General features: G+C 37.7%; 2 protein-coding genes across 2 annotated transcripts in view; one reads left to right on the top strand and one right to left on the bottom strand.

Moving 5' to 3' along the window:
* rapgef3 (Rap guanine nucleotide exchange factor (GEF) 3) overlaps positions 1–8,754 on the top strand; it is a 40,105-nt gene extending 31,351 nt beyond the window's left edge. Inside the window, exons 18-27 of the mRNA XM_017486561.3 lie at positions 149–246; positions 1,082–1,207; positions 1,691–1,872; positions 3,553–3,643; positions 6,580–6,630; positions 6,721–6,808; positions 7,768–7,832; positions 7,923–7,977; positions 8,064–8,135; positions 8,241–8,754. Coding sequence (XP_017342050.1) covers positions 149–246; positions 1,082–1,207; positions 1,691–1,872; positions 3,553–3,643; positions 6,580–6,630; positions 6,721–6,808; positions 7,768–7,832; positions 7,923–7,977; positions 8,064–8,135; positions 8,241–8,359 — 947 coding nt within the window. The 3' untranslated portion in view covers positions 8,360–8,754. The remainder of the gene's footprint in view (positions 1–148; positions 247–1,081; positions 1,208–1,690; positions 1,873–3,552; positions 3,644–6,579; positions 6,631–6,720; positions 6,809–7,767; positions 7,833–7,922; positions 7,978–8,063; positions 8,136–8,240) is intronic.
* Positions 8,755–8,809: 55 nt separating this feature from the next.
* itga5 (integrin, alpha 5 (fibronectin receptor, alpha polypeptide)) overlaps positions 8,810–22,094 on the bottom strand; it is a 70,416-nt gene continuing 57,131 nt past the window's right edge. The window contains exons 24-30 of the mRNA XM_017486560.3: positions 21,897–22,002; positions 20,070–20,228; positions 15,036–15,128; positions 12,804–12,917; positions 12,080–12,181; positions 11,835–11,957; positions 8,810–11,181 (exon numbers count right to left, since the gene is read on the bottom strand). Coding sequence (XP_017342049.1) covers positions 11,098–11,181; positions 11,835–11,957; positions 12,080–12,181; positions 12,804–12,917; positions 15,036–15,128; positions 20,070–20,228; positions 21,897–22,002 — 781 coding nt within the window. The 3' untranslated portion in view covers positions 8,810–11,097. The remainder of the gene's footprint in view (positions 11,182–11,834; positions 11,958–12,079; positions 12,182–12,803; positions 12,918–15,035; positions 15,129–20,069; positions 20,229–21,896; positions 22,003–22,094) is intronic.

The following is a 22,094-nucleotide window of genomic DNA, read 5'->3' as shown; positions in this document are numbered from 1 at the left end:
TTAATTAAGATCTAGAACTTGTTTTATCAGATGCAATACCATCCACACAAGGATATATATGACTAATAAGTATAATATAAGTTGTGAAGATGAGCTGAAGGGTTTTCTTGATGAGAAATATAAACTTTCTTGGCTATATGTTTCTTAGAGAGAGTTCAGCTCAAGCTGGATGCTACAGCCGTTTTCACATCTCTGGGGTTGAACGAGAGGCTCTTCTTGTGCACTGCCTCTCAGGTGGAGCAGCTGGTGAGTGCCTCTCACCTATGAAACACTTAAATGAAAAACTTAACTTAAGAAAAACTACTGACTCCATCCAAGAAAATTGCTGCTATAAATATTTTTGTAATGCTTTATATAATAAAGCATTACAAAATAATAAATAAATAAGGTATCCTTAACTGACACAATGCATTAGTTAACATTAACAAAACATGTAATTCAGTATTAATATGCCATCAGTAACTAACATCTATTAACTGATGGTTTATTTATTTATTTATTTTTAAAGCCACTTAATAAACATCTGAATTAACCAAATAGCATAACATCAATAAGACAATTAAGTCAAATTAAGCCCACATTGGCCAGTATATATCAACACATTAATCAACATGTTTGCAGCTGGTGGCTGGCAAAATTTTGACAAATTGAGCAAAAGTGAGATTGAATAAAAAGTACAAAAATCTACACTTGGTGACCGGAGTTCAGTATTTAGGAACATGCTTAAATTTTTTTTTTTTTCAACTTTATGTGCCCCTATCTTCAACTTAATAAGCATTAGTCAGTGTAGGTGTATTTAGTTTTGTTTGTTTGGTGGTCATACATCAGATGTAGAAATCAGAAGTTCTCTCTTTATATATATATATATATATATATATATATATATATATATATATATATATATATATATATATATATATATATATATATATATATTACATAGAAGTTGTACTGTGTTGATTAGTTTGTCTATTAGTGGTGCTAGATATAGAGCCATGTCATTGTAAATTAATGTTCTAATAGCTCTGGCTATGAAGCACCATGGTAAGAAAAGCTCTCTGTCATATGTGTGTTTTGACAGACCCCTCTGAAAGAGCAGCTTGGCCCAGAGCAGAGCACTATTGACTTCCTGGAACAGATGTGCTCTAAGGACATTGCTAGCCACCTCACCAACTACGACTGGGAACTCTTCATGTCCATGCATGAGGTAAAGGCTTCTCAGCATTCACTGTATATTGGCATGTTACCTGAATCATGAGCATTCAAACCCTTTTATATCACAGGGTCAGCTTGACTTTGGTTAACTTGAAGAAAGAAGAAGCCCTAGTAAAAAGGTAGAGAGTGTATCTGTCTAAAGACACAAGCTTTCTGAATCAGAGAGAACAATACAGTTTCTGTATGGCTGTTCAAATTATTTATGTGGTTCACATTTCTGTGACTGGAGTATGATTTCATCATTCATGGAAAAACAACTCAGGCTTATCTGATGGGTGCACAAGTCTTAGGCTATACATATGCAATTTGTCTTTCAGCAGCACAAAAGGACAAAAAACAAGTTCGCTCTTCTTAAAGTGTGACATGCAAAAGAAACTCTTTTTTCTGGCATACAGTATCAATTATGTGCATAATTATCAATATCATGTATTATCAATTTGAATTACATAAATTTCTTGTCACTGTTGTGCTATAGACAGAGCTTATCTACTACATTTTTGGACGGCAAAAATTCCCAGGCACCACCACAGCTAATCTGGAGCGATTTCTGCGACATTTCAACGAAGTGCAGTACTGGGTAGTGACTGAACTCTGCTTGTGTGAGGACCTCATGAAAAGATCCATGCTGCTCAAGAAGTTCATTAAAATAGCAATTGTGTGAGTGTTGCTGTAACAGAAGTTTGCGTTTAGCGCACATTTGCAAGAGTCTAGTGTCACTAGTGTCGACTATCATTCAAATCACAGGTTTATATTAATTATTGGTGGTAGCATTACATCAATGATTATTTAATATAACAACTTGCTTTATTGTCTTTTATTCCTTACTATTACACTAAGTATATTATTGTATCATACTTTTGCAGAGGTGGGTAGAGTAGCCAAAAATTTTACTCAAGTAAAACTACTTTTCTAACAATAACAGTAAAAAGTAACAGTAAAAGTAATAATGTTAATAATGACTTGAGTAAGAGTAATAAAGTATCCAATGAGAAGACTACTCGAGTAGCAAGTTAATAATTACTTCGGATCTGATTAAAATGAAGGGAAAATCCTGAATCTCAGACTACATGGAGAACAGTAAGTCACACCTCTCTTTGAAAGTCTGTCTGTTCTGTTTGTATGCTATTAAACCTGGGTTCAAGATGAAACAGCAAATCCCAGTCCTGTGATGAGTACAGTAACACAGAATCTGTCATTTTCAACACAAAATCTCCCCTCCCTCCCCCCCAAAAAAACCCACAAACATTTTCCCAACAGTTGACTGTCTTTATTTTCACAACATGTAAACAACACACACTTGCCAGCATCTGCATTTAAATAAGACAACAGAAAACAAAATAACAGACTATGGAACAGAAGAGAAGGCGTGTGTAGAGAAAGTGAGTGTTTGTGGTTGTGGGTTTGTGTGTGTGTGTGTGTATGTGTGTGTGTGTGGGTGGGTGCTGCCTCTGTCGACATGCTCGCTTTCTCTTCGGCCATTATCTTCCAGGTCTGAGCCGCTAAAACAGTGAGCAGTTGTTCCGTCCACATTAAGACCACTGCAGCGTATCACGAGACTCACAAACTCATACGTGATATAAACTAATTATTAAAACTACATATATTCATTGACATTTAACAGTAACGGAGGAACGCCACTGAATGTAGCAAAATAAAAGTACATTTCTATGATCAAAAATTAACTTGAGTATAAGTATGGCCAGTTAAACCTACTCTTAAAAGTAATTTTTAAAAAAAAGGTACTCAAGTACATGTAATGAAGTAAATATAGCATGTGACTGCCCACCTCTGTTCTTTTGTACTGACATTCTTCCAAGATGATCTGAAAATACCTATCAATTAAATAAAATACTCAATTTTGCATATAGAATTGATCCCTTCCTTCCAGTTTTGCTGTCTGGCAGCATTGAATATCATCCAGTCTCACCCTGAAACACTTAAGGCCAAACACAAACTTTAGAGCGGTGGAAGTTAGAGCTGTCCCCAGATAAGAAGTCATTTACACTCAGTAGAATGTTTACACAATACTTTTGATGTGATGTACAGTATGTGTGCAATGACGAATCACAAAGAACATTCTACAACTGGGACTCATATTAAAGTGTCATCATACCCATCATACTGATCAAGGCTTTCATTCTCGCTCTTAACATTCGACTATTCACATGTACTAGTTATACAGTAATTAATAAAATACATGACCATTCATTCATAATAGTTACTGTAGTACTCCTGGAATATGAAGGAGAGACATTAAGGGGTTAATAATCATTAGCATGCCAAAGCTGGAGGATTGTTATTTGTGCATGTGAAAAGCCATGTGATTTTTATTTCTAGGTTGAAGGAGCAGAAAAACCTGAACTCATTCTTTGCAGTGATGTTTGGCCTGAGTAACAGTGCAGTGCAGAGGCTCTATAAAACATGGGAAGTGAGTGTGTGTAATTTACCCATACCTTACCATTCTTAACTTGTTTGCCATGTTTTTGGAAAAGTAAATAAATATTTGCTTTTACAAAAACATGCGATTATTCAGCTCCTACACATATGCTAAAAGACGCATATCATTTAACAGTAATTATACCACAGCACTGTTTAAATTTTGAATCCTATTGGTGTCCGGTCATCCCAAACCATACCCTCCATTTCCCAACAGACACCGTGGCCCACAAACATGGCCTTCACAGACTCCACTTTCCAAAACATGCACACACTTTGGTGTTCTCAATCACCAGAATTCTAATATGACTTACCTGTTGCTAATCACACACACACACTCTACTCTTTAAAAAGAGAGTTTCACTCACTCACAGTTTATGAAGTATACGCTCAGTATTCTCCCTGTACACCTGACGATACCCAGCCTGTTTTTCTGTTTCCTATTCTCGTTTGACCTTGAATGTTGTTTATAATTTCTTGTTTTCTGCCTTGCCTAATTCAGTCCGTTTGCACATCATCTGACCACTGCCTGCTTTCTCATTCTGAACCTGTCTGTCTACTTGGATTTGTTTGCCTGTGTTTTAATAAACTGTCTATAAGAAAATGGATCTCCTCCATTATGTGACAGAATACTTAACCACAATATGGATGCAGCAGGAGAGCCAGATTGGTGACAAGCCATCACGGCTCACAAGCAGCTGGTAGGAGCACATCAGTGACAACTAGCAGATCTCGACTCCAAAGTTATCCTTCTCTCCCAAGCCCTCGCTGCCATGACACAAGCCTACACACCGCCTTGGTGACATTGGGTGACGTTAGCCAATGTAAAGGCTTTCTGATTCAATTCTCCCTGTATTTTGCCAGCCATGAGGGGATGTCACAGCAGAAGAAAATCAGCCATTTCATGGGATTACTCACCGGCAAGGCGTTGAAGTGGACAACGGCAGTTTGGGAACAAGGCGTCGAATTCATCTCCATGTATCAACGCTTCACAGAGCAGTTTTGCCATGTGTTTGACCAGACTTTAGAGCGCAAGGAGGCAGGGCCCACACCTCCCTGGCAACTGGTCACCCAGGCACTTATCATAGATATCATCTCCACAGAGAGAAAAATTGGTGGCCACGTATGTTTGCTGACATACACCAGGTGGTGTCCTCCTGCTCTGTGTGTGCAACAGCCAAAGTGCCCCACTCCCTGCCAGCTGGGAAATTCCTCCCCCTACCCACACCACAGCAGCCTTGGTCCCACTTAGCAATCGACTTCCTCACTGACCTGCAAGATTCACAGGCAAACACTGCCATCCTAATGGTAATCAATCGATTTTAAAGTCATTATGGTTAATCCCACTCCCCAGCATACTTTCTGCATTTGCAACTCTGTTATGTGATGTGATTAGATATTTTGGAATCCTAGAGGAAATATTGAGTGCCCAGGGCCCCCAATTTACATCCCATGTGTGGGGTAGTTTTATGGAGAAGCTGCGGGTAACTGTGAACTTAACTCCCGGATATCGTCTGCAAGCCAACACCCAGGTAGAAAGAGCTAAGCAAGAGGTGGGGCGGTTCCTTTGAATATTCTGTGCTGCCGATCCAGAGGACTGGCCTCAGTTTCTGCCATGGCAGAACATGCCCAAAAATCCCTCCGGCTCTTAGCTACAAGACTAACCCGTTCCAGTGTATTCTTTGATACTAAGCTCCACTATTCCCCTGGAATGTGTGCAATGGATGACTGGTTTCGAAAAAGTGAATAGATTTGGGAAAGCACGCACCAACGACTGGAACAAGCTGCCTGAGTCTACAAAGCCGGTGCTAACCGATGGAGAGGGGAGAATCCTGAATATCAGCCAGGACATCAGGTCTGGCTCACCACAAGAGACCTGAGACATCCCCAAAATTCTGAAACAAATCACTGAAGTTACCTATAAATTGGATCTACCTCATCACCCCCACATTGCTCCGTCCTTCCATGTCTCTCAAATAAAGCAGTTTTCCATGGTCCTCTAGCCATGGAATTTCCACCATCAACTCCACCTGCTTCTCTTGACATCGAAAGTTAACCAGCTTACCTGGTATGTTCCATCTTGAACTCCAGTCTTAGAAATGGTAAACTTGAGTATCTCTTGGAATGGTAGGGGTATGACCCAGAGGAGCACTGCTGGGTGCCAGTGCACGACATCCTCGAACCCAACCTATGTCAGGACTTTTACAACAGGCACTCTGAATGCCCAGGCCAGCGGCCAAGGGGGAGAATCAGGAAAGTTAGTGCTCCCAGAGTGAGCCTTTTGGAGGAGGGCTCTGTCAGCCCAGAACACACTTCTGCATTTTTTCTGCATTCAAACACCAGACTTCTAAGAAGACTCACCTGTTGCAAATCACAGATTCTCACCCATTAAAAAGAGACTTTCATTCACTCACAGTTTGTGAAGTCCCTGTACACCTGACGTTACCAATCCTGTTTCTCTGTGTTTGCTATTCTGGTTTGACCTTGATTGTTTATCATTTCTCATTTTCTACCTTGCCTAATTCAGTCTGTTTGCACATCGCTTGGCTATCTCATGGATCTTTCCACAACATTAAATGTAACTACCAACAGTTAAAAACTCTAATTTGTTTTTCATTAATAAATTAAAAATTCTAGCGGCAAAGTGCTGTGGTATAAAAGGGTAAAATTATTGGCTGTGCAATTATTGGAAAATAATAAACTTTGGCATGGTAACAGTAACTCTGCTTAGTGTCATCACACCACCTAGTTGATTAACAACATCCTAAGTCCAGGGAATTCATTATAATGCAAGTCATTCTCCCACATGAGTGTGATTAAAATGTTTATGTGGAATTCAGATGAACTAGATGTTCTGAGGAAGTACAGACTAATTCTTGTTTTTTTTTTAAATTTTTATTTTTTTATTTTTTATTTTTTTTACTACAGAGATTGCCAAGCAAAACCAAAAGGATCTACTGTGCTTATGAGAGGTTATTGGTAAGTGTAACACTGGAACGCTGTATGAAGAAATCATACTCTGTAGAGAGCTGAGTGGTTCTTTCTGACTCCTGCTGTTCCTGTGTGCAGGATCCATCCCACAATCACCGAGCATACAGATTAGCTGTGGCCAAACTCAACCCACCATACATTCCGTTCATGCCTCTGCTACTGAAAGGTAATGGCACCTAACAATTTCATTGCTAATGAAAGAGTAATTACACCAAGGGCATCAAACATACAGCTCACCAAATTATTTAGAATCTGTGTTCTTCACTGAAGTAATATGTTATTCGACCTAGGGGCCAAATGAAACGGTAAACACATCTACTAACAAGATTTTCAAATGATATGTAATTCTTCATCAGCAAGCTAAAAAAAAGTAATGCTATAACCATATCTTTTGCAAAACAACTAATTTAGGGGTTTCACAGCAACAGAGGTGAATATTTATGGAATCGCAACCTTTACGATTTTTTTTGTTTGTAAATAATTTTGCAGACTTTATTGATTTTCCTCCCACTTCGTCAAGTCCATTTCAGCCAAAGATTTCTGGACACCTGACCGTCACATCCATATATGGGCCGTCCCCAAAACTGTTGCCACAAATTTGATAACGCACAATTGTATAGGATGTCTTTATATGCTGCAGCATTAACATTTCCCTTCACTGGAACTAAGGGGCCCAAACAATGAGCATGACAATGCCACTGTGCACAAAGCGAGTTCCATGAAGACATGATTGGCCAATTTTGGCGTAGGAGAAGATGAGTGGCCTGCACAGAGCCCCGACTTCAACCCCACTGAAAATTTTTAGGATGAACTGGAATGCCAACTACACCCAAGGCCTTCTCACCTGACATCAGTGCATGACCTCACTAATGCTCTTGTGGTCGAATGGGAACAAATCCCCACAACCATGTTCCAAATTCTAGTGGAAAGCCTTCCCAAAAGAGTGTGCCAGTTGTTATACAGCAAAGAGGAACTAAATCTGGACTGGTTATTCAAAAAACAAATGGGAGTGTGACGGTCAAGCGCCCAACTGACATGAGTCTAAATATAATGTGGCCAATTACCTAAAATAAATTTGACACCTCTGAATTACACCATTGATCCAACTGTATTCATCTCTTTCAGACATGACATTTATTCATGAGGGCAACAGAAATTACACTGATAATCTGGTTAACTTTGAGAAAATGGTGAGACCTTCCTGGGATTTCCACATAATTTACACATATATTGCATTTATTGTTTCCAAACACTTTCATATGTCTGCCTCAAATCCACAGCGGATGATTGCCAAGACAGTGAAGATAGTTCAGGATTGTAGAAGCCAACCTTATGGTAATATTAATCCTCTGTGGTACTGTAGAGCACAAAAATTCTGTAGAAGTTTACATGTATAAGAAACTTTTCTCACATTTGCACAGTGCCTTCATCCCCCCAGAAGGGCTTCACAGAAAGAATGTTCTTCGAGTCTCCTGCTGTACGAGTATCTACATGTAAGCTAATCTACAGTAAAATCCTGTGCTGAGGTTATATATATGAGAATACATCAATGTTTTATGTTTATCCTTTTTATCTTTTATGTCTTTGCCCTCATTCAGATTCCGAGCAGTCGCTGACTTTCTGTAGTGTCACCAGCCCAAGACACTACATCCAGAACCTTAATGTCATTGATAATCAGAAGAAACTGACACAGCTTTCCAGAGCCATAGAGCATTAAAACACTCAAAATGTGCTGTTCGTTTCAAAATTCTCCATACTGGAGGAGGAAATCACTTTCAGTTTTTGGCCTGTAGAGGAATCCATGATGACCTGAATAAGGATTGATGATTGGAAGTGACTCTTTATAAAGGCATCACTGCAGAGCTGTCCTCTTGTGCCTTACAAGTAGTGCCCTCTTTGGACAGCTGTACTCCTTGTATATGAGTTATATATCTTATATAAATTTTGTACCAGTAAGGTTGGAATATTATACTGAAACTCCATACAGGTTAACCTTAGTAACTTCATTGAAGAAGACATTAGAGGTCAATAGCTTGTACAGGATTTATCAATTACTATTCAGATGTATTTCAAGTAAAATATGCAAATAAAATTTTTGCTAAATTATTGGAATATTGTTTATCAATGGTCATTTAATGTTCACAACACAAATCAACAAACCACATCATAAAAATTGAAAGATTTATTTAAAATGCAAATTGTAAAACACCATACAAATAATTACTTTAACATCCCTCCAATTATCCCCAATATGGGGTGATGTAATTTTATGTCAGATAAGAGTTTTAGTTACAAAATCTCCTTGCCGAATCATATTTACAATGTAATAAAACCAAAAAGAAATTATGTGGATAGAACAAAAGGTTGGGATGGGACAAAATATAACCAGTGCTTCCTGCTGCAGAAATGGAGGGGGTGTGTGTGGGGGGGGATCTAAACAAAATCTACATTTTGGCAGTATAAATAAATGTCTGAAACTGAGCAAAACATCGAGAACAAGCAAATGATGTCATTTTTGAGCTTCAATTTGTAACGGGGATCGTTACATTTCTAAACAATGTGTAATTAAAAACACTCAATACAGTTTTGCTGTCGCATTATAACATTGGAACAACAAACACCATAATAAAAAGTCATTTTAACTCAGAGTTTTCCATTTTTCTCTCTTGGATAGCACAAATTGTTAAAGGATGAAAGAGTGGTGTTCATAGTTAAAGGTTATCATCAAACGAAAATCCTTGATAGCTCAAACTAATCTATTTTGTGACTTAAAAAAAAAAATGCATGGGGCATGTTCATACATTTCATTATTAAAATAATAATAATAATAATAATAATAATAATAATCTTCTGCATAACCACTCCAACTCAACAGGTTGTTGTCTGTATCAAAACATAGGTGTAGTAACAAAAGGCAAAAAATACAATAAGATGAAAAGGAGAAAACAGTATTGCACTTTACATACAGATCCTAAAACTTCCCTATGCCTATTCTCTTTCCTTCTTGCAGTTAATAAGTGTCTAATGCAGTTGAATACAGCATCTCTGTCCATGAGTGACCACTTTGCCACCAGGCTCGGCATTAGCATTAATATGCTATTAAGTATCAAGATGGCCAAAAATGGAAGTACAATGAGAAACTTTGCAACTAGGGAAACCCCTCTTTCTCTCACAACAATAACAGACACACATGTATGCACACATCCACATACTCACACCAGACAGACAAACAAACGAAAAAGGTGTTTCTTCCACATTCTGTCCCTGGCTAAGACTGCTGATTTGGACTGGGATTGTCTTTTGCTTTCTCACCATAGCCCTTAACATCTATAGACACTTTAGGTACTCATTTGATGGGTGCATTGAATATTACACACTTAGAGACAACCCCATTCCAACTGTATACAGTGGGTTTTCTGTACTTTGCACAGATAGGAAGGACTCCATGTACACAGTGAGCCCTCACTGACTGTTTGCTACTTCCTGCTATAATTCTGTCCTATACATCGGCAAAGCACAGCTCTGCTTCAAGGCATTTCATGAGGTTTCACAGGCTTGATGTGCATCCAGTCATGTCCCAGATGACTTTATAAGGCAACACTCTTGTTAATTATGTCAGCAGGAGGGAAGAGATGCACTTGGAATATAATCCTCAATGGATTTCCAAGCCCATTTGAGTGTGGCACACCTGATCTGAGCACTGCTGTACGACTATCACCTGAGACATACACTAACCCCAGTTCGTAGAGGTACAGAGGTGGACGACAGAGAAGGAAGGGGGACTTTCCTCTGAAACCCATTAATATTTTTCAAGCCTACCTTCTAAGATGACAGACAATTATTTTTAAATTGGATATTAAAAGGACACAGCAGAAAGTAAAGATTGTAATGATGAAGACTGCTAGTCTTATCTTCCGATCTTATTCTCTGAAAAAAAAAAAATGTATATAAAAAAATAAAAAATCACTGGTTGTATTTAAAATATAGCACTAAAACTCAAATTCTAAAACAGAGGATCTTCTAATTACGGTTGACATTTTAAAAAAAAAAAAAAAAAAAAAAAAAAAAAGTAGTGAGCAAAATGTGAACACATCGTTTCTAGCACCAAAATATGTTAAACATTTTTTTTTTTTTAAAAATTGAAAAGGAAACGGTGAACACTGCATAGATGAGTGCAGGGAAAATAAGATTTCATAGTGAAGATCCTTCACTATGAATAGGAGACTTTCGGTCAATAGAACCAGGCTCTAAAAATTGCAACTGAGTGTGAGGCTAATACTGGTGAATGTAATCCAAACCCACAGCAAAACAAGGCAACAAAAAGCATTAAAAAAAACAACAACAAAAAAAAACATTCATTTGGCTTTGAGTCCTTGGAGTCTTTCCGTCCAGTGCAGTGCAGTGCAATGGATATCCAGTGGTCTTTCATCCTTACTGAAGAGTTCCAGGCCTGCTTTAAGCTTCAGATGCAACCTGAGGTTTCAGCTGTGCTTTTTCCATGGCAGTGCCGTAGTAGGGAGTTCTCTTAAAGAAACCAAGCTAAAGGAAAAGCACAATTTGTAATATTATTTATGCAGTCCCCTCCAAAAGTATTGGAACAGCAAGATCAGAATTTCAGCTTTCACTTCCTAATATGTACAGCTAGAGGTGTTAAACAACTTAGAACATGGCACCTTTGGCAGCAGACCACCCAATTTTTGGTGAGCAAAATTATCGGGACAGATAGTCAAGATAGTAAATTAATGTAAATAACACTTAATATTTGAATGCATATCCCTTGCTTACAATAACTGCATGAAGCTGGTAACCCAGGGCTCAAACCAAGGGCAGACATTCAGAGCTATTCATTGTTTAATCAATTTATTTAACAATGCACACCTGGGCAACAAGAAACACCTGTCAGTTACATGTTCCAATATTTTTCACTTGAAAAATGCATGGGTTCAAACAAAAGGTGCTATGTTCTAAGTTGTTTGCTAAGTTGTTGCTAGCTCTGAGCAGCATGATTGATTCAGTATGATTATAAGTGTTTTAGTATATTTTACGTGCACCTACCACATATTAAATATATAAACCCTACTTTTAAACCCATTCTAACCCAACTTCCATCCATAACACAAAACCATCATTATGACTCAATTATTTAAAACATACAAACAAAAACAAACATTCACTATTTATGCCATACTCACTTTATACAGAACATAGATAAGGAGAGCCAGCAACAAAAGACCAGCCAGTACTGCCAGAATGATGATCCACAAAGGCACATCATAAGGACTGTCTGGTTTATTCCACACCACAGGTGTGGTCATCTGAAAGAACAATTACTCATGTAAAATACCCTTAACCTTAATGTTTAAATTTATTTATATATTTATATGAAATAATAAATATAGCAGATGCATAAGGATATAATAATTGCATTATTAATTACAATTTTAGAGCCACGTGGAATCTCCTTGGGCAAAATGGCATAGGGCATCTTTTCCACGCTGTAACTTGCTACACACTCCAGAATAAAATTCTTATACTTTTTCTGCAAGCAAATGTAAAAACAGTATTAGAAACATGCATTTATCATAATAGATCATTGTCTTTTGTCCATACACTGCATTAAATGTAATAATGCTATTAGAAAAAAGCTACTTTTTTTAAAATATGCAGTTTGTTTAGTAGGCAGCAGGTGGCAGTATTCATTCATTTGAGTTGCTCTCAAAGAATCCCTGCAACATTCCAATCATATGAGAACTTGGGGTTTGCAGATAATGCATTTTCATTGTGCTCAGTACCCTGTGTGTTGAGCATGTAAGGTCTTTCTCAACAGAGCCCCTATTTAGAGGTACCATGTGACTTTCTCAAGAGCACATGCACATACACTAGCAAATTGTAAAGCTACTGTGGCTACCTAGTGATATGCTTTTTCCCTCCATACTTGCCAAGTGACTACAAGCTACCAATGGAACATAACAGATCATGATTAACACTGACATTTAGTTGATGTAATAAATGAGGCTGATGTTGAGCAGTCAGCTGTTTTGAAAAACCTTTCATTTGAGGTTACAGAGCCTGAATTATAGGTATGACAGATGAATGTCTTTGTACAGCAGTATGTATAGTAATGTGAACACACTTTTTTCCAGGTCCTTACTGAAACTTACCATGTTGAACGTCTCGCCCCAGATGCGTGAACGCACCTGGAGTATGGCACTGGTACCTTTCTCCAATACACCCACGTTACACTGCAGGGTCCAGCACTCAACGCTGGAACAGGACTGAACATGTAGCCCAGACAAAAAACACAGGGGGATAGACAGAAATTAAGATTAATCATTTTATATATATTATAGTTATTCAATTTGCATGATTATTTGAAAGAAAAAAAAAAAAGTGTAATATGTAAAGTTCATAATATTGGTGCTTGTTGCATAACAAAGATCATACTTCTTTCCAGTGAACCAAATTCATTGAAAACCATTAAATAAAAGAGTAAATAGGTCAAGGAGGAGACAGTTGGAAAGTTAGAGCAAGATAGCAATGGCACAGAATTACAGGCCAAGAGGTATAACAAAAGGCCTAATGTTAGGCTTTTTTTTAATTCTATGTCACAAGACTAAAATGCTGACTGCAGCCAGCCAAATTAAGAACCAATCTGTGAAATCCATTTCCCTGGTTTTACAATCACTTCATTAGATCCCCATAATGTAAAATTGAGAATCAAAGTTAGCTTGAAAAGAGGAAGAAATTAGTGTAGTTGTATTTGAATGACTGTAGGGAGCTGGTGGCCCTAGCCACTGTCAGGCAGAGTAAATATTAAATAGTAAAGGGCAGGAGGAAAATGCTAGACTATTTCATTAGATGACATCTTAATGACTTCCATTGTGCATCTCAGAGGCACAGTTGAATGTAGCTAAGAAAAAACGGACAGTTTAAATTGGTTAGAAACAGAATAAAAGAAGAATGTGGTGTATAGCAAGTGATGGTAAAAGTCATATATATATATATATATATATATATATATATATATATATATATATATATATATATATATATATATATATATATATATATATATATCATACCCATAGTGACTACTTTAACCTCACTTGGCACTTTATTAGGAACACATGTACACCCACTCATTCATGCAATTATTTAAATCAGCCAATCGTGTGGCAGCAGTGCAATGCAGATACAGGCCAACAGCTTCAAGTAATGTTCACATCAACCATCAGATGCCAGAATGTGGCATCATTGTTGGTGCAAGCCTGGCTGATTTGAGTATTTCTGAAATTGATGACCCCTGGGATTTTCATGCACAACAGTCTCTGGATGTTTTTTCTTTGTTGCACCATTCTGAGTAAACTCTAGTGAGCAGCAGTTCTATTGTCAGAAAGGCCTTATTGATGAGAGGTCAACATAGAATGGCCAGACTGGTTTGAGCTAACAAAGAGGATACAGTAACTCAGACAGGTATGGATGAGATGCTTTCCTTGAGGTAGATGGGCTGCAAGAGCAAAGTCAGATTCTACTACTGTCAGCCAAGAACAGAAAGCTGAGGCTGCAGTGGGCACAGTCTGACCAAAACTGGACAGTTGAAGACTGGAAAAACATAGCCTGGTCTGATGAATCTCGATTTCAGCTGAGGTACACAGATGGTAGGTTCAGAATTTGGTGACAACAGCATGAATACATGAACCCAACCTGCCCATCAACAGTCCAAGCTGGTGAAGGTGATGAACTGGTGTGGGGAACATTTTCTTGGCACATTTTGTGTGACTATGTGCATCCCTTCATGGCCACAAATTATCCATATTCTAATGGTTACTTCCAGCAAGATAATACACCATATCACAAAGCAAACGTCGTCTCAAACTGGTTTCATGAACATGACACAGAGTACAATGTTCTACCCAGTCACCGGATCTGAATCCTTTGGCAGAACGGAGATTCACAGAATGAAAGTACACCTGAAAAATCTGCAAGAACTGTGTGATGCAATCATGTCAACATGGACCAGAATCTTGTTTCAGAATTTTTCCAACATCTTGTGGAATCCATGCCATGAAGAATTTAGGTTTTTTGGACCGCAAAGCAAGGCCCTACCCAGTATTAGTATAGTGTTCCTAATAAAGTGCTAGGTGCTTGTGCTCACACACACACACACCCTTTCAGTCTCTGGCTGACCAGCCGGCTTATCTTTAACCTCACCAAACCTGATTCACTTCATTATATGACATATGACTTAATGGCCTGGTTTTATGAGTTCCAAGAGAGGTCATGAATAGGGCAAGAGTCTCATCTGCTAAGATACCCAATAGAGAAAATGAGGAATTGGCAGAGGGAGAAAATGCAGTTTCAGCAAATATTTGGTATGATTTCAGTGCTCTTACCAGGTTTGTCAACTCAGCCAGCTCTCCCCTGTGCGTTTCACGCTTCTCAACGTGGTGGTTCAATAATGGAGGCTGCTTTGCGGACTGCTGAAGCTAGAGAGTGAGTGAGAGGAAGAGAGGGAGGGAGAGAGGGAGAGAAACATTTAGTGGAAATTTGACGCCCATTTGTGTAATCCAGATGCTGAGCTCACTGCTGAATCTGAACCACCCACTGACTCACATGGACACCACTCAGAATTTTGCATGTGGCTGCATTACCAAACATATCCAAACCTCTGTCGTTTTGTCCAGTGGGAAACCACTGGGAAATCACATAATGCACTCCTCACAAGCAAATACACAAGCACAAAAACTACACCACAGATTAATTCCATTACATGAAAGAAAACTTGTTTCCAGATGTCTTTCAAGGGACTTGATGACTATGGAGTCAACAGTTGCATCCAATGAAAGTGAACAGAGCCAGTAAGAAATAAATTCAAGAGGTTTATGAAAGAGGGACTGAAAAGATGAGGGTGTTATTATCTGTATAGAAGTGATACATGAAGCAAGTACTAGGTGTTTCCCCACCTCAGACCAGGGTCTAAATTAAGTTCAGGGTAAAGTATTTAGCCCTCGCAAAGTCCCTACACAGGAGGTGGTACTTTTAAAAAAAAAAAAACAGGAACTTTGCGGGTGGGATTTGGGCACTGAACATGCTGATTGGTTGAATGCATGCAGCATTTTTTTTTTCAACCACCATTTTTAAAAGTCTATTGCGGTGCGTACAGTTATAGTTGTTTACTGAAATTCAAATCAGTACAATGGAGTTTCTTAAATATGACCGATGGACAGACGGCGAGGTTCAGGCCTTATTAAGTGCTTATGCTGAGCTCAGCATTGATCACACAGGAAAACAGTCCAGACAGAAACTCGTGCGCACGTGTTCGTCTCCGTCATCTCAGCAATAGCTGCTAAAATTCATTTGCTTACTTTAAGTCTATCATTACGAGCGTTCTGAATCCGCTTTACTACCACGGCTCGTCTCTTTTCCAGCGTTTTCTTAATTACCTCTGTAGCAAAGCAATAAATCAACAGCAGCACAGTTTGAATCTCCTCCATGCTTGTTGCTGTGCAGTGCCCTTATCATCAGATTTCAGAAAATAGACTGTCCGTTTTTAAAACACGAGCAAACACGTTTTTAAAACACATGAGCTGAGCTAACATTTTACATTATTAAAAAATCAGTTCACTTTGTGTCAATAATCAGTTTGATTGAAGCACACTTTGAGGCTTCATATCCTCGCCAAGGGATTGTAGCACGCAGTCATACCTCACCAGACTAATTTGCCTAATCTTCAGGGTACTTTAGACTGCGATGGAAGCACAGACAACAAAGGTCTGGAGGAACCAAAAAGTTCCTGGGATTAATTGTTCCGGATAAATTCGATGGAAAAGCGGCTTAAGCTAATAGACATGGGCTAAGTTATACTATTGAAGCTTCCACAGGATGATCAAAGTCAAAGTTATTGTCCTTGGGTGGTTCTGTGGGGTATGCCTTGTGGGAGAGTGTATCTGTAAGAGAGGAGTGTTGATAATGGTGTGTTCCTGTGCACCATATGCTGGTGTGTGTGTGTACACACCTCTAAAAGTATTGGAACAGCAAGGCTATTGTTTTCTATACACTGAAAACAAGATATTTGGGTTTGAGATCAAAAGATGAATATAAGACGACAGAACAGAATTTCAACTTTCATTACCTCATATTTGCATCGACATGTGTTAAACAACTTCAAACATGGCACCTTTTGTTTGAACCCACCCATTTTTCAAGTGATCAAAAAATATTGGAACATGTGACTGATAGGTGTTTCTTGCTGCCCAGGCATGCTCCGTTAAATTGATTGTTCCAAACAATTAATAACTCTGAATATCTACTCTTGGTTTGAGCCCTAGGTTTCACCTGTGTAGACTACATTTGTTGTTAAAAAGGATAAACCAACATGAAGACCAGAGAGCTGTCTATGGGAGAAAAGCAAGCCATTTTGAAGCTGAGAAAAGGTGAAAAATCAGTCAGAGCCAGTCATATCAGTCAAAGCACTGGGCATAGCCAATACACATTTTGGAATGTCTTGAAAAAGAAAGAAGCCACCGGTGTAAGAAGCCACATTAATCTTTATTGATGATGTACAGTACTGTGCAAAAACTTTAGTCACCCTATTTAGTACAAACTTTTTTAGAAATTTTTTATTTGATGACTTTTACATTATCACTGCATAATGACCCAAGAGACCACTTTTCAGAAAGGGGAAAAAAAAAAAAAAAAAAAAAAAAAAAAAAAAACAATGAATGCTGCTGGGATTTGCTGCAAGAATAAAAGCAAGTGCAATAGTCAAAGTCTTCAGAAGAACTATGGCTGGTAAAACTTACAGCTAATTTCCTTATACAACTGCACAAGTTGTACCGGAGAATACTATTTTTATTTTTATCACACGAAATATTGACTTTGTTTCATTTACTACCGTTTACTACTCTTTACAATTTTTTTCCATGTAGAAACATTTAATTTCATTATTTTGAAGGCATCTTTGCTCTACAGTATTTCTTTGCATGTGCCTAAAACTTTTGCACAGTACTAGAACTCATGATGGTAGCAGAATAATGAATTCACAAGTCAGAAACCAGTCTTCTAATTTACAGAGAAATGCATACAATATAATTGTGAGGAACTTCATCATGCAGCAAGATAATGACCCAAAAAACACTGCCAACACAACAAACGACTTTATCCGGGGGAGAAGTGGAAGGTTTTAGATTGGACAAAATCAATCAGCAGACCTGAACTTTTGCCTCTCTATCGCCATCTCTGTTCAAAACATTGAATTGTTAATTGCAGTTTTTTTTGTTTTTTTTTTGTGGGTTGCGCTCCCCTCTGTGTGGATGAATTGGTTTGAGGTATACTTGTCAAGTTGCCAGGTCTGCTTATAATATGCAGCACTGGGCTTCTTTTTTTTTTCTAAAGTTGTTTGAAATAAATAAATAAATAAAAATAACAGGTCGTGATTTTTTGGGGTTTGTTTTAAAAAATATGGTTACTTGTTAGGAAACACTGACAAGTGTTTTTTTTTTTTGTTTTTTGTTAAATTCATGGTTGCTATTTTCCCCAATGCATTGACACTGTCTCCTCAGAGCCTCACAATCTCAGTGCTGTAGTGTATTTTTCCCCTCCCACAATTATTACAGATTATATAGCATAGCATACACATACATACTAATAGTAGTTATGGTTCCAATGTAATCTTTTCCATCTCTCCAATTATATTCTGCTCACAGGTGATCAGAGATGAGTGGATAGTGCCTGTCCTCCCCATCAGCTTTGTTGCCGTTGGATGATTTTTTTTTTTTTTTTTTTTTTTTAATGAAATAAATTCTGTTTTTGATTTTCAAACTGCGAGTGGTTTCAGTTTAATATGTTGCAAGCTCATTCGTTGAGTCTGTTTACAATGAGGCCGTAACAGGCTATAATAATTTTAGGCTTGTTTTTAAAGCTGCAGTTGCGTATTTGTTTCGCGAGAGTTGGCAACACTGAGGTAGTGGTATGTGTTGTACAACATATATTTGGCAGCGGATACGGTTTTCTTGGAGTAAAGGTGAGCTGCTGTCTCTCATAGCAAGCAGAAAATAAGTGCAATTTACCACACTGACCATAGCAAAACAAAACCAAACTAAACAAAAAAAAACAAACAAAAGGACCCTCTATTTCTAACGGAATCAAGTGAACAATTACACAAATGTTAGCTAGCCACTGATTGAGCCACTGAAATATCTTACCTGTTCAGCAAGGGGGAGGAAAGAAACAAACAAACAACAAAAAAACAACTCTCCATCAGTATTCAATCCCTTCAGATCTCAGAGTTTCACCACCTCTCAAAAGCAATGCCAATATGTATTCTTTCCTTTTTGACTGCAGGCTCTCTGTGGTTTGATGGTTCTTGGTTTTGACACCGAGTTATTCCCCAGATCTCAACAATGATTGATTGCGTTAAAACTATCCAGATTAAAATGGTTGACTAAAGATTAAATCTAGATGATAAGTTTAAATTCTAAGCAACTGTTTTAAAAGCAAGCTACAAACACTCCACCATATTCAGCCCCCACACGTGATGATGTAGCCAGCTCTACTTCTTTCCGTTTACAGAGATGATGTAACCATGCAAACTGAATGACTTCAACACACATTTCCTGTGAAATCCGAACAGCTCAATTTATAAATCTTTATAAAAAGATCTTTAATCGTATAATTTATCAATATTATAAGTTTACCATTGTGACTCGGGGTAAGGTAAGGAGATAGCTTTGAAGAATTTTTTATGTACTAGCTCAATAATTGATTTTTGTTCATTTTTAACCACAAAAAGTGCAGTATTGCAGCTTTAACTAAGTTGAGCATGCAGTTCAGCTCCTGAAGAGGAGACTGAAGAGTCTGCAGTACAAGGCTGGAAAAGCAACACAGAAGAAAATGTTTGGTGATGTCTGGGGGTCACCAGCTTGATGCAGTTATTGCAAGCAAGGGATATGGAACCAATATTAAGTGTTATTTACTTTAAGACTAACTATTCCTTTACTTTTGCTCACCTAACAGTTGGGTGGTCTGATAACAAAGGTGCCATGTTCTAAGTTGTTTAACACATCTAAATGTAAATATCAGGAAATTAAATCTGAAATTCTGACCCATCATTGCATATTCATCTTCTGATCTCAAACCCAAATGACTTCAACGTATAGCAAAACAACAGAATTGGCCTTGCTGTTCCAATACTTTCGGAGGGGACAGCATAACAGTGAAATAGCATAAAGAAACAGAAGTGGTTGATGTAGATTGATGTTCAGTCTAAAGTGGGTGGTTTCCTGTGTGCATCTGTGATGACCTTTTCATCCGTGTAAGCAACAACCTCACTTCTCCAAAAGTATAATACATCACATCAGCACAGCCCAGTCATTTCTATCACAGTGATTTAGTCAAACAAAAGATCATTTTTCCTCAAAATTCCTTACCTTTATGTTCATGGGGTTCACAACATTGTATGTTGTGCAGTTTACAGGCCCCTCAGTGATGATCTCCAAAGGGTACATAAACCTCTGGGCCTGCAGCTTCATGGGACATTTCAGTTGAAGCACTGTGTGGCTAATATGGCTTGGACCATTATTTACTAACTGGAAGGGGGAGAGTAGAGAGAGAACGTAAGAGAGTTAATATTTTGCAATATTTGACATAAGCATAATGAAAGACAAAATAATAGTGACACTCATAATAGTACGTGCCTGTATACCAACCAGAACATGTGAGTGGTGTGACACAGCATAATACAGCATTATATTCAACATAATAAGTTACTGATTAATCAACCAGAATGACTAATGTTCAAGTAAAAACATTAACTATTTAAAATTAAATAAAAAAAAACGTTTAACACTTTTAAATACAATTACTTTCACAACTGTAATACTGTATCTGCATATATACTGTGCATGTACAGCTGGCAACATAATTTCAATCACGTGTGACGAGCTAATCATGTATTAATACAGACTAAATTCATGTGTATTAATATAGAAAAACAAGCAAGTATTTGAATCCCTGGGAGTGTTAACTTTATGTAGTCAAAGACTTTATCCTCTGCTGATAATGTCTCTTGTGATGAAGCATATTGTGTTCGCTCCCTCCACAAAAAAAAAGTAGATAGTCTTTGTCTGATGTTTTGGTTATAAGCTGTGGTGTTCTCTCGTCACATACAGAAATATTACTTGAGTCTGGCTAGCGTGTTTATTTTCACTCGATTAAGTGCTTAAATGGCTGCTCCATTTTGTAGTAGAATTAGTGTTATATAACAAAAAATTGTATACATTTTTTTTGTCAATAGGGAATAGATCTCTGGCTAATAGACGAGTGAAGAAAAATAAATAAGTAAATAGATAAATAAATAAATAAATAAATAAACACCCCACTGGTGACCATTATTTGAACAGCTTCCTGAATCTACAAATGTGAATGAAACACTAGCCACAGATTTGTCCAACCCTGGATAAATAAATTCTTATGTTTTGGTAATGTTTACACTAAAAGCTGCTCTTGACATGGGCATGAATATAGCCCAAATTACATTTAATGTACAACCCCAATTTTTAAAAAATTGTGTAAAACGTAAATAAAAACAGAATGTAATTGTTTGCAAATCTCATAAACCCATATTCACAAAAGAACACAGAAAACATATCAAATGTTTATACTGAGGAAATGTACCATTTTAAGGAAAAAATATCAAAAGTGTGGGGATGTTTTACTGCTTCAGGGCCTGGGAAACATGAATTCTGCTCTCTTTAAGAAAATCTTGAAGGAAAATGTCTGGTTTTCAGTCCGTAAGATGAAACTCAAGCTCAACTGGATTATGCCACAAGACGATGATCCAAAGCATAGGAGTAAGTCCTAGTCCTAGAAGTAAGTGAAAGACTGATCTCCAGTTATCGGGAGCGTTTGGTTGCAGTTATTGCTGTTAAAAGGTGGCACAACCAGATTTTAAGTTTAACGGGGCAATTAGTTTTTCACATTGGTGATCGGTGTTGGATAACTTTTTTTTTTTGCTTAATTTATTTATTAATGCATTTAAATTTATAAATTAAAAAAAAAAAAAACAGTATTGTGTGTTTAATCAGGTTGCCTTTGTTTTATGTTGTATTTTGTTTGAAGATCTAAAACTATTTATACACAAAAACAGAAGAAATCAGGAAATATCAGGCAAATACTTTTTCACAGCACTGTACGAATCTGCTTTATAAAGAATGATGACCAGCTTCCTGGGTATAAGACACAGCAAGAGTCCTTACCTCATAGATGTGCTCCACAGGAGGCCCAATTTCTTGCTCCACTGCAATGTTCTTGGTCACTTTCCAGTTTGGAGGTGGGAAGAAGACCTTATCTGGTCGGGACACACTTTAAGAGGAAGAGAAAGAGAGAGTGAACGAGTGAGGAGGGAACAGAAATAACTCTGCAGTGAGAGTTCCAGTCTAAAAGACCCAATTACA

This window comes from Ictalurus punctatus, chromosome 15 (genome assembly GCF_001660625.3).
Source record: "Ictalurus punctatus breed USDA103 chromosome 15, Coco_2.0, whole genome shotgun sequence".
Lineage (NCBI taxonomy): Eukaryota > Metazoa > Chordata > Actinopteri > Siluriformes > Ictaluridae > Ictalurus > Ictalurus punctatus.
Note: the sequence above shows the minus strand (reverse complement) of the source record. Positions and strands in the feature narration are given on the sequence as shown.